This window comes from Aquarana catesbeiana, linkage group LG01 (genome assembly GCF_042186555.1).
Source record: "Aquarana catesbeiana isolate 2022-GZ linkage group LG01, ASM4218655v1, whole genome shotgun sequence".
NCBI classification, from domain to species: domain Eukaryota; kingdom Metazoa; phylum Chordata; class Amphibia; order Anura; family Ranidae; genus Aquarana; species Aquarana catesbeiana.
The window spans coordinates 272,743,618-272,757,414 of NC_133324.1; the positions used below are offsets into that span (position 1 = coordinate 272,743,618).

At 41.1% G+C, this 13,797-nt stretch overlaps 1 protein-coding gene across 1 annotated transcript in view; it reads right to left on the reverse strand.

The window, feature by feature from the left end:
- Positions 1 to 11,610: 11,610 nt before the first annotated feature.
- DGCR8 (DGCR8 microprocessor complex subunit) overlaps positions 11,611 to 13,797 on the reverse strand; it is a 96,086-nt gene continuing 93,899 nt past the window's right edge. Inside the window, exon 14 of the mRNA XM_073628692.1 lies at positions 11,611 to 13,616. Within this exon, the coding sequence (XP_073484793.1) occupies positions 13,533 to 13,616 (84 nt within the window). The 3' untranslated portion in view covers positions 11,611 to 13,532. The remainder of the gene's footprint in view (positions 13,617 to 13,797) is intronic.

Sequence of the window (13,797 nt, forward strand, 5' to 3'; positions counted from 1 at the left end):
ACTAGTACAGACCTCCCATCAGTATAGACCCCCCTCAGGACAAACCACCCCCCTCCATTAGTACAGAACCACCCCTCCTCCATTAGTACAGACCCCCCCAGAACAAGCCACCCCCCTCAATTAGTACAGACCCCTAGGACAAACCCCCCTCCATTAGTACAGACCCCCCGGACAAACCACCCCCCTCTATTAGTACAGACCCCCCAACAAACCACACCCCTCCATTAGTACAGAGCCCCCAGGACAAACCCCCCCCCTCCATTAGTACAGACCCCCCAGGACAAACCACCCTCCCTCCATTAGTACAGACCCCCCAGGACAAACCCCCCCTACATTAGTACAGACCCCCCCCAGGACAAACCACCCCCCTACATTAGTACAGACCCCCCTACATTAGTATAGACCCCCCAGGACAACCCCCCACTACATTAGTACAGGCCCTCCCAGAACAAACCACCCCTCCTCCATTAGTACAGACCCTCCCAGAACAAACCACCCCCCTCCATTAATACAGACCCCCCAGAACAAACCACCCCCCTCTATTAGTACAGACCCCTAGGACAAACCCCCCTCCATTAGTACAGACCCCCCGGACAAACCACCCCCCTCTATTAGTACAGACCCCCCCAGAACAAACCACCCCCCTCCATTAGTACAGACCCCTCCGGCCAAACTACCTCCCCTACATTAGTACAGACCCCCCCAGGACAAACCACCCCCCCTTCATTAGTACAGATCCCCCAGGACAAACCACCCCCCCTTCATTAGTACAGACCTGCCCAGGACAAACCCCCCCACATTAGTACAGACCCCCCTGGGACGAAACCACTCCCGTACATTCGTATAGACCCCCCCAGGATGAAACCCCCCCACATTAGTACAGACCCCCAGAACAAACCACCTCCCCAACATTAGTATAGACCCCCCCAAGACAAACCACCCCCCCTACATTAGTATAGACCCCCCAGGACAAACCACCCCCCCTACATTGGTATAGACCCCCCCAGGACAAACCACCCCCCCTACATTACTATAGACCCCCCCGAGGAGAAACCCCTTCCCCTACATTAGTATAGACCCCCCCTGGACAAACCACCCCCTCTACATTACTATAGACCCCCCCAGGAGAAACCCCTCCCCCTACATTAGTATAGACCCCCGCTGGACAAACCACCCCCCCTACATTAGTATAGACCCCCCAGGAGAAACCCCTCCCCCTACATTAGTATATACCCCCCAGAACAAATATCCCCCCATTACGTTAATTTAAAACACCCGGGCGGCAGCTGGAGAGAACAGTGTGCAGCCGCGCTGCCCGGGTGGAGCGTGTCAGGCTTGGGCAGCAGGCGGGATCGAGACACAGGAGGACAAAGGAGGAGTACTGGAACACGTTGGGCTTGGGCACGGGCGGGCCGCCCCCCCCCCAGTGACGTCACCGCGTGGCAGAGACAGCCGCTCCGATCTCATTTTGCTCTCCTCCTCTGACAGGAGGGAGGGAGGAGAGAGGAGGGAGGCGGGTTTCGGCACTCGGCAGGTCGAGGCGGCGAGCAGCAGAGAGAGCTGCCTACGAACAAGGAAGAGGAGCGAGGGGAGCACTCTGGCGCTTCAGCGCCCCCACCTCTGTGGCGCCTGGGTGCACTGGACCCCGTCCAGGATCGTCCCTGTATAGGGGAGTCAACTTCCTGTCTTAGTTATACCAGTGTCAACACCTGAAGGTAGGCCCATAACCCACCAAGTAATTACTTGAGGCTCTGTGTCCTATGATGTACGATAAAGACAATTTTTTCCTCAGTTTAGGCCGATATTGTATTCTACATATTTTTGGCAAAACAAAAACAAAAAAATCGCAATAAGCGTATATTGATTGGTTTGCGCAAAAGTTATAGCGTGTACAAAATAAAGGATAGATTTATAGCATTTTTTTTTTTTTATTACTGGTAATGGCGGCGATCTGTGATTTTTATCATGACTGCGACATTATGGCGGACACATCGGACAAATTTGACACATTTTTGAAACCACTGGCATTAATACAGCGATCAGTGCGAGTAAAAATGCATTGATTACTGTAAAAAATGTCACTGGCAGTGAAGGGGTGAACACTAGGGGGCGGTGAAGGGGTTAACTGTGTTCCCTGTGTGTTTCTAACTGAAGGGGGAGGGGACTGACTACAGGAAGTGACAGATCATGGTCCCTAGCTAAAAGGAACACACAATCTGTCACTCGTGTCAGAACAGGGAAGTGTGCATTTACACACACTCATCTCTGTTCTGTCTCCTGGTCATGATCGCTGTGAGCCATAAGCATCGGCACCCCCGCTGTGCAGCGGGCGCGCACGCCTGCTATCCGGACCCTGCAAGTTCATTTTCACTTAGGGGTGTACTCACTTTTGTTGCCAGCGGTTTAGACATTAATGGCTGTGCGTTTAATTATTTTGAGGGGACAGCAAATTTACACTGTTATACAAGCTGTACACTCACTACTTTACATTGTAGCAAAGTGTCATTTCTTCAGTGTTGTCACATGAAAAGATAATAAAATATTTACAAAAATGTGAGGGGTGTACTCACTTTTGTGAGATATATACAGTATGTGAGCTATTAAGCTGGCCATAAATTAAAAGGCAAATTGTACAAGAGAATTGTACAATGTATGGCCAGCCTTAGATTATAAGCATTTTAAAGGCCATGGACTGATGTGAATGTGCAATCAGTGTATATTTATTTTTATATATATATATACACACACACATACATACAGTGCCTTGCAAAAGTATTCATCCGCTTGGCATTTTTCGTGTTTCGTTGCCTCACCTGAAATTTAACATGGATTGTTTGAGGATTTGCATCATTTAATTTACATAACATGTCCACAACTTTGAAGATGTTTTTTTTTTTATTGCGAAGCAAGCAACAAATAGGACAAAATAACAGAAAAAGTAATTGTGCATAACTATTCACCCCCCTAAAGTCAATACTTTGTAGAGCCACCTTTTGCGGCTATCACAGCTCCAAGTCGCTTTGCATCTCTATGAGCTTGCCACATCTTACCACTGGGATTTATGCCCATTCCTCCTTACACAACTGCTCCAGCTCCTTCAAGTTGGATGGTTTGTGCTTGTGAACAGCATTTTACGGTGGACCAGATTTTCTATTGGATTGAGGTCTGGGCTTTGACTAGGCCATTTCAACACATTTACATGTTTCCCCTTAAACCACTCAAGTGTTGCTTTAGCACAGTATGTATTGTCATTGTCCTGCTGAAAGGTTAACCTCCGTCCTAGCCTCAAATCACACACAGAGTGGTACAGGTTTTGCTCAAGCACATCCCTGTATTTAGCACCATCCATCTTTCCCTCAACTCTGACCATTTTCCCAGTCCCGACTGCTGAAAAACATCCCCAGAGCATGATGCTGCCACCACCATGTTTCACTGTGGGGATGGTGTTCTTTGGGTGATGTGATGGGTTTGCACCAGACATAGCGTTTTCTTTCATGGCCAAAAAGTTAAATTTTAGTCTCAGACTAGAGCACCTTCCTCCATACATTTTGGGAATCTCCCACATGCCTTTTCGCAAACTCAAAACGTGCCATTTAAATTTTTTGCTGAAAGTAATGACTTTCTTCTGGCCACTCTGCCATAAAGCCCAACTCTATGGAGTGTGCGGCTTATTGTCGTCACATGTACAGATACTCCAGTCTCTGCTGTAGAACTCTGCAGCTCCTCCAGGGTTACCTAAGGTCTCTGTGCTGCCTCTCTGATTAATGCCCTCCTTGCCCGGTCTGCCAGTTTTGGTGTGTGGCCGTCTCTTGGTAAGTTTGCTGTTGTGCCATGTTCTATTTGGTTATGATAAATTTGATGGTGCTCCTAGGGATCATCAAAGATTTGGATATTTTATAACCTAACCCTGACTTCTCAACAACATTGTCCCTTACTGGTTTGGAGAGTTCCTTGGTCTTCACGGCAGTGTTTAGTTAGTGGTGCCTCTTGCTTAGGTGTTGCAGCCTCTGGGGCCTTTCAAAAAGGTGTGTATATGTAATGACAGATCATATGACACTTAGAATGCACACAGGTTGACATCATTTTACTAATTATGTGACTTCTGAAGGTAATTGGTTGCACCAGAGCTTTTTATAGGTTTCATAACAAAGGGGGTGAATACATCCGCGCATGCCAATTATCAGTTTTTATTTCTGAAAAATAGTTTTGTAGTAGTAGTAGTAGTAGTAGATATTTTTCTAATTTTACTTCACCAACTTAGACTATTGTGTTCTGATCCATCACATATAATTCGGGATTAAAAAAACATTGAACTAAAGGCTGTAATGTAACAAAATAGGTAAAAAGCCAAGGGGGTGAATACTTTTACAAGGCACTGTGTATATGTATATAACTATTAATACTCATCCTGTGAGATTGTGTTGATTAGGCTGCTAGCCTATATATTTCCTGAAAGCTGGGGGGTAAAAATAAGCCAAAACAGTTTGTAATATCAAATTTTATTGCTTAAAACTATTAAACCGAAAAAAAAAAAAAAAAGGTTTAAAAACACAATATGTAAGATTAAATGCACAAGTTTTACATCTGCATTAAAAGCAAAGTCCCTTTTTGAAACAGGTGACAGACATGACAAAATCACAAGCATCTAACAGTCACTCAATTCATACAGCAACCAAAAAATATTTAGCACACAAGTTTTCAGACAATACTTACACTGGTTACTGTGTTTTTTTTACTGGGAGCAAAAGCACTGCTTTGATTTTACCAGTGGCTACACATTTTTGGAACAGTGCCTTGAATGTTAACATCCAAACTGCTATTTAGTTTTATTTAATATTAGTTTAAACCCTAGACATCAGGGATTACATACAGCAAAGGGTAACAGCAGGGTTACAATGTAAACCAACGCAGTACACACCCCATAATAGTTTACAAAAAAAAAACCAAACACACCAATGTCTTACATGTATGCAGGCAGTACCATAGCTTACTGTAAACACTTAATTTTCCACAGAGCTAAACATGTCATGTGTACCAAACAGGTTAAAATGACACCTTCATTTTTACCGTATAACTCATTTTCATATAATAAAATTTGGACAAAATGCAGACAAACTGACCATACAACTGCCATTTGTAATACTATAAATAAGGGGCACAGATGCTGGAGCATTTTTGCACTCAAATTCATTCAATTAAGAAGCATTAAAGAAAAAATGTCATGCATTAGAGGTCTCAATATTGCATTAAATATTATCAACAAAGAAGCAACAAACATTGATTTGCAGGTCAAACTTTGTGCAATGAGATGTCATAAAAGACAGACATTTGTTAACATTTTGTACCAGTGAATAAATTGGGTGCTCAAATTTCTGAGAAAAAAGAAAAAACACTAGGTCATCCTGCCAAGACCATCAAGTAAACTTGCACTAGGAATGGCAGCAGGACTTGCATTGAAGATCATTACAGCAGTTAAAGGGAACTGGTCAGGATAAAAAAAATAAATAAAAAATATAAATGGGAGCTGCCATGAGACTTGTATTGAGTGTCTTGCTTTAAGTATTTTGAAAGTTACAGACCTAAAAATATTCCTAATTTCACTTGTTGGAAGTCTACCCTAAGTCAGTGTCTACCTACGTAGTAAAGCATGATTGCAAAGAGGCTGCATAAGTATAGCAAGCTTAAATTTCCTGCTACAAGTCTCAGATTTTATGGATGATTTTTTTTTTAATCCACACACAAAAAAAAAAAAAAAAATAATAATATATATATACACAGTAAAACCTATTTTTAGGTGATATTTCATTGCCTTCGATACTGAAAAGGTACATAAAAGCTTAAAAGTTGTATCATATTAGTGCCCATACCCATCAGATCACCGTTTCCCAAACTATAGAATGTACCCCACTGGTAGTACCAAGCCTTAAGATTTCTCTACATTGCAACCAAATAATCCTCACACTACTGACACTTGTCAACGACAGGCACTTAAAAGTTGATTTAATCTTTCTCGCTAGAACTGGCTCCATTGACTATCATACACAATGAAAAGCTCTGACTGGCTTTTCAGACAGTACATACAGTCATGACAGTAGTAGAGAAAAAAATAATATACTGCACTTGGTTCATTTAACAAAGCTGATACATAAATTCATAGTACATTAGCACAGGCTAGGCATTATTTGTGTGCCTGTTTCAGGAACTAAGGGGTATCTGACAAGCCAATTGACATCACAAAAAGGTATCAATTGTGTATACTCTATCGGCTATAGACTGCTAAGCCCTCATTTAGGGCTGCACATAGTGGCCACAAGCATTCTGCTGAAAAATACATTGCACAAAATATGTGGGCATAAGAAATATATAAAAAAAATAAAAATAGATGAGTTGGCTACTGACCAGTTTATTTTAGGTGAAGCCTCACCAGGACTGCTGTGTAGGGAATATTATATTAGCAGGATACCAAGGAGGAGGGGGGGGGACCAAAAAAGGCACAGTGTTTAGACCCCTTCCATACAGGTCAGCAGGGAATCTGTCCGTTGCTCCCCACTGAACAGGCGGATGGCTGGTCCATGTTCGCTCCGCTTATGGCAGAGTGGACACAGCCCACTTTCCTCTATGGGCGGTCAGATGTAAAACAACCGCCTGTCTGTTTACTCTCGACTACCATCCAATCCGCTAGATGGATGGATGGGAAATGGATCCCCATCCGTTTGTTTTCAGCAAATCGGATTGGATGTCGGCAGGTGTGAAGGTGTCCATTTACACCCGCCATTGCAGAGAGGGTCCTCCTGAAGTGATAGGTGGATCTGATCAGTTCACTAGTGTGAAAAGGGCCCAAGTTGAAAATGAAAAAGTCCAACAAAGCCATGGAAACCAAAATAATAAAAACATAAATGACAATGGTGTAGAGTAGATTGAGGTTTCAGACAATGAACCTGCCTGTAGTCATATATTTAGAAGACATTATATAAGCACACTAGAGAATATAGTTATTGCATTACTCTACAACTGCATAGACTGCATACACTTCTCCACTGTCATACACAAATATACAGTTCACACTCAGTTAAAGCTTTGACTGGCCTGACAACTTTTATATAAAGCTCGTAGCAGTATAGTATATACAGAGTTTAAAGATTTGACTATCAATTAATGCAATATATCAAAGAGCTTATATGGAATAAATAGATTTTATGTCCACGAAATTAATATTTTACATAATAAAGTATGGCACTTTCTGACCTATAACAAAGGCAAGTAACTGAAAGCTCTCTTCTACGTGTCCAGATAATAAAAGGTCCCATACTGTGATCACTCCTGCAGTCTTCATGCTTCCTGAATGGAAGCAGCCATTTTGTACTGAAATGAAAGACGACCATGGTCACAACTTCTGCCTCTGATTGTCTGCAGAAAATGGCTTCTGTCACACTGATCCAGGGCAACAGCCAAGGACTTGGTGTTGATCAATACCAATCGGCTCTTCAGTAAACATCAGAAAGAAACGCTGGCAAGCATAGTTTAACCTTCTCTCTTTTACACATGAAAATATATATTTTCTTGCCACATTTAGCCCCTTTAGAGAAAATATACACAAATAGTAGGATTCAAGTATTATACAGTCAGTTTGCTGTTGCATAAGATATAGGTAGCTTGGCAACCAGCATTAAAAAAAAAAAAAAAAAAAAAAAAAAAAAAAAAGATGCTGCTCAACAGAAAAGCAGCAAATCATGTTAGGTGCTGATCTCATGATATGTTAAGTCAGCCTAAACCACTCATTTTAATGCACAGAGATATTCCCTGTCCTTTCTAGCAGTCTTTGAAACTTTATATTTCCTATCTATTTTTTGTTTATTCATCAAAACTGTTCTCCTTACATTATAATATAAATGCAAGTCTTTATCGTTCTGATTTGATGTTTGCTTTCTATATTTCATAGCTGTAAGACAAAAAGGACATGCAGAGACATTGTATCATATGTACAGCAGTTGCTATTTTGTTACTATCTTCCAGTGCATATTATAAACACAATACTTCTAGGAGGTATTAAACACAGCCTATTCCCCATTCATTCTAATTGACCACTATTGGGAACATTAATAAATGCCCCTGCCTGTAGTATTTATCATTGGCTTTCTGCACACAAAGAATGGGATACTGCGCCACATTCCACAAATGCAGTGAACTGAAACCATAGTGGGTAGACTATATGGAATGAATACCAAGAAATCAACACACTGAAAGCACTGTTTAACTCCATTGTGCAAAACACATAGCGGTTTAATTTACTAGAACGTGTGCACACAGAATTTTGGTGCAACTGTGCATCAGCTTCTAAGTCTTATTCGGCAAAGCCTAAGGGCACTTTCACACTGAGCCACACTGGGCGTTGGCGATAAATTGCTTTACCATAGTTTTAGCGGCGCTTTTCGGGCCGCTAGCGGGGCGCTTTTAACCCCCGCTAACGGCCAAAAAAAGAGTTAAAGTGCTGCTTTGCCAGCGCTTCCCATTGATTTTAATGGGCAGGAGTGTTATAGGAGTGGTGTATACACTGCTCCTAAAGCGCCTCAAAGATGCTGCTTGCAGGCCTTTTTTAGTGTCCTGCCAGCGCACCGCTTCAGTGTGAAAGCACTCAGGCTCTCACAATGGAGAGGCAGGGGAGGCGTTTTTCAGGCACTATTTTTAGCCCTTTAGCACCTGAAAAACACCTCCAGTTTGAAAGTAGCCTTACTGAACAAACTGAAGTTAGAAGCTAATCAGTTACAGTTGCACCTGTTTTAGTAAATTTCCCCCACACTATCTGGAAGCTTTACAGCTCAAACATACAGGGGCAGGGTGACCATGCACCAGTCATTAAGTTCTAAAATCTTTGGCCTCAAGCCTGTCAGACTTCTCCCGAGTGCTAGCACAGAAATTACAGATGTATAAATTCCTGGTGTAGGCCTCAGGCACAGGTCTTGTCAGTAGAACATAAGGGCTCATATATTCAGCCATTTAGTTTACTTTACGCTTTCAGCCCCAATGGCTGGAGTGTACTTTGCAGTCATTTAAATACAAGCAGTCATCCCCAATTGTTACCAGTGTGCAGAAACTCCTAGGATTGCTGGATAGAAATGAAGCAAATTTCCTGACTGAAAAATCGTTTGTTTACCCTTTGCTAGATTTCACCAGCCAAGGACAAGTTAAAATGGGCTCAAGTCTTTGTTTTCCTGGGAAATTGTGCGAGTATGTCATCCTACGTCCCCCAAAGAAGGTGGTGACATTATTACCCGTGTATGTCTATTTTTCAGAACAACAACAAAAATTACCACAGAATAGAATCTGTGAAAATGGTTTTCCAGTTCTCAGTTGACAGTTGTTTAGGAAACAACTGTTGTGAGTACAGGGCAACTACAATCTATAGGTATTTAGAACTGTTTAAAAGCATAAGATATAATCACTCTAAATTTGTACACACCCCAATTTTCCAGTACGTTATTAGAAGAATGCAAAGTCAACCAGTTTGCAAATGATAGAATAGTTAACCAATGTGTGGAAGAAACCCTAGGTAGCACCATGGGACAGTAAAAACAGGCCGGTCAGCCCGCAGTTTCACCACCTGTCAGAATGCTAACATTACAGCCTGACAGAGCTGTATGCATGCCACAACTGCAGCATTTTTCTTAAAATTCTCCCATTGAGATCAGTGGGGTTGCTCATAATGTAAAATTTCTATTTGACAATTTTAAAAAATGGGGATCAAAACCTCAAAAACATAAAGACCAGTGTCATGAGAAGGCAGTAGTGCCTCCTGTACACCTGTCAGCAGCCCCACCGAGAGGCTATTATATATTGTATAGTACGCCCCATGAGAGTGAGGGGTAAAAAGCATTTGTGGGGGGCAGTGTTGACCCACCATGGGGATGCACATGTGCTCCATGCAGGCAGTTCCATTGATGTCAGTTGGGATGAAGTGGCTACACAGGAAACAGCTGCTGCTCCCTATCAGACATCTGTGTGGGTGTGTGTTCAGGGACACACAGATGTCAGACTGGGAGCAGCAACCGTGTCTGTGTGGCCACTGCATCCTATTGGACATCAATGGGAGTGCCTACACTGAACACCCTTGGATAAACAAGGTCTTAGAGGGCAGTTAGCACTGCTGACTGTCTTGAAAAAGACCAAATGGCACCAGAGCAGCGTTTACATCTTGCAGCACACTGTATGCTGGCAGTAAGCTATTAGGTAGAAAAAATGCATTTGTTTGTGCAGGCCAGTAGGGGCAAGTGCTTTTTCTAAACCGAAAAGGGTAATACTTTATTTACTTACTAATTTGCAGCTATCTAAAGTTTTCTGTTCAATAATTATAAATTTTTTTCATTCATCCAGTGGGTTGAATGAAAAAAAAAAAAAAAAAAAAGTGACATTCACTCTGTGTTCTGACAGCTGGGAGTCTTTCCCAACATCAGAGCACAACCATCAGTGTTGCTGGCAGGACTGACCGTTCAGAAAAGTTCCACATGGATCGAAGTTCAGCTGGTCTCTACTGAAAACGGCCAAATTCCAATCCAAGTATGGCCGGCTTTACACGTATCCTTTAAATGTTATGCTTTATAACATCACTGGTTTTATACATACTAAAATGTAAATCTTATCAGTTTAGAACTTTAGGGATATTATTTTCACACACAATGAATCTAGGTACAAACCTTAGTCCTGTTAAGGCGGCTATTACTAGAGATTGCTGGCGAACTAATTTAATGAATTATTGTCACGCCAATATCAGCGGTTAACACGTTCCTAATTTTTCATTTAATGAACTTCCAATAATAAAGTTTTAAAAAAAGTTATATGTAAATAAAAATAATTTAGTTTAAATATTAAAGCCAAATTGAAATTTAAGTGAAACAAGGCCATTATTACCATAGGGTTTTCATTGCTGGTTTGTATCAAAGCTGGTCATAGCCTTCACAGTTGTGATCACATTGTGTTCATGTTGTGAGTTGTATCTTGTGGTTCTATTACAGCAAAGTAAATCTGTTCTACAACACTGAACAGCAATGCAATGTTACCCAGAAATGGGAGATTGCTATAAGAAATTCAGCAAAAAATATATATAAGTTATCCTGTGTGATTACCTGAACATGTCAGTGAAATCTAAAAGACACTAAGCTCTGTGCCAGTAAATGGACCATTCTCAGTCGTATGACAATTTCTACTAAGTTGTGAAATGTCTTACAAACATACATGAAGGTGAGAATTACTTGTGACACATTCACTGAATTTTCAATTGTTTGTGTCTAAGGAAGGCTGCCCACAACTATGTGTGCACCATTTCAGTGTGTCAGCTGTGAAAGGCGGATACCTTTTTTTCTCTTCTCACTAATGAAAGAGGGTGGCAGCAGTACAGATAGTGTGGATCTCAGAGTGGCATCAAATGCATCTCACATCCACAATCCCCTCACTGTATTGAGCATCAGACTGGGGCAGGTTAGGTGGTTTATAGTCTCCCAGAAATAGTTTCAATTTATTGCTGGTTGAGCTTTTAAAAGAAGCCAAAAGTATCCAATAGGGGTCATTTCACACCCATTTGTATGGTTTCCACAAAAATGCAAAAAAATGCACCCTCCATAGGTGTAAATCGTGAGATATTTAATATGCTTTGTGCCTAAACAGGTGTAAAATAGCCCAAATACACAGTTTTCATATAAAAAAAAAAAAAAGTGAAAGCTTCCATAATATTCCCATCTCCTATCACTTTTTTTATTTAAGTATGAGCATATGGGCATAGGGAAAAATAGCACAGAGATCCGAATCTGTTATTTTTCCTAGTGTTTCTACAATTGGGAAGCACAAGGTACTGCAAGAACCCTACCCACATAAATGGTGAGCAGATCTGGAAAGCCTCAAGAGGTTCATAAACCACCAAGACCTCACTGCCATCACAAAGCATTGCTTGCCACTATGGTGAACATAAAATGTTTTCATAGCTTGTCAAAAGAAATGGCAGTGAAACTTCCTATACATTCCACAATACATTTACCTAGAATTAACAGCTACATAACATTCACTGAATCTTTACTGGATAGGCACAAAAACAAATTACATTTTAATAGCTTCTTGATGATTCTCCCCCATTGTATAATGCAGAAAAATAAAACAATGGTAGTATCTTGTTACCCTGCATTTTTCAAAGAAGCAAAAGAGTAGAGTGAGCATGGCCTGGCCCAGCCTCTATTGCCTTTGGTTCACATAAGGCCTTACTAAACACATACACTGCAAAAAAAAAAAAAGGGTCAGTGAAGAAAGCGTACAATGCACGACAAATTCACCAACATTCATATTTGTAATAGTGACAGGAATCCACTAACACTTACTGGCTATCATTCAAATCTGGTCAGACGTAATTTGTTAAATAGAACTGAACAAAGACAACATAAGCAGCTTGCAATATTAAACTAGGACTACAAGTAGAAAAATGCATTACCGTAAATACAAGCACATCTGTCTTAAAACTAATACTTAAAGCCTCGGTTATTGAGGAATATTAATTGCTTTCTAAAAACATATTGATGCTCAACAGAACTAAACAAAAGGTTTCAGATAGGGTTACCTTTGTAATTCTGAAAGAGCCTGCCCCCCTTTGTGTGCTTAAAAAGTGAACATAATCAGACAACTTGAGCACCCTTAATGTATCTTCCTGCTCATGTGACTTCTACAATTCAAGGCAGTGTGACTGCACAGGCCCCTTACAGTGACAGAGTAGTATTTGCATTGCAGACTGATGCAGCCATTAAAGGGCATAGGACAATGGCATACCATTTGCATACGGAATGTGCTTTCAAAAACGTCCAGTGAGCAAGTATTCTTTACATGAAAAAAATAAAAAACAGCAGTGTATTACAATGAACTTGCCAATTAATAGAAGGCACATCTGCAGCACAAAGCATTCAGTGCAGTAGATGCGACAGAGCAACATTTTGTTTAGGATGGAACAAGCAGCCGAGATGTGTGCAAAGCACTAATACCAGATAGCCAAGTATGTGCTGAATTTTGTGCTCTGTGTCTCACTTAATTCGATCACACCTATGTGCAAGGATCTTATGTCATGGTTCAAATATTTATTACGTATCCCTTGTGTGTGCAGTAACCACAATGAAAAATATTGCAGTGGTTACTTTAGCATGAAGCAGTCCTTCAAATGTATTAACGATTGATTTACAGAAGCTTCATATTACAAGGCCAATGCATGGCTACCAGATTTGTCCCTTTAAAGGGGAAAGTGCTTGATGTCCTAAACATAATGCATAATCCTATTACATGTGCACGTCCCAGCAATGCTCTTTTGGACCACAAGACAGAACTCAAAAAAGGTGAAATGGCACACAATTTCATAAGGGAGGTAATATCTCTGCAGTGTTGTGCAGACGAAGGAAAACTGATTATGCATAAGGAAGCAGCCCTGTTTGCGTATCACAATCATCTTCAGCATCCTTTGAACAGTTTAGTAAAGCAAGCCTCCCAAGTTTCTTATTGCTCCATCATTACAGCAGTCAAACGTCTACTGTGCACAGGGGTTCATTGCCAGGCTGTGCAGATTCAACAATTGTCATCTTCGGCTTTTTCCTCGTCTCCTCCTAAAAATAAGAGAAATTGTATCTAAGAAACACATTTAAATATTTGATCTCAATATTATCTTCAAAAAATGTTGGGGGAGAAAAAAATAAAATAAAAAAAAGTAGTGGAAACTCATATTTAGTATGATTAAAAATGCTCTCTCTATGCTTCAACATTGCTACAAAAGAGTTTTTTCTAAAT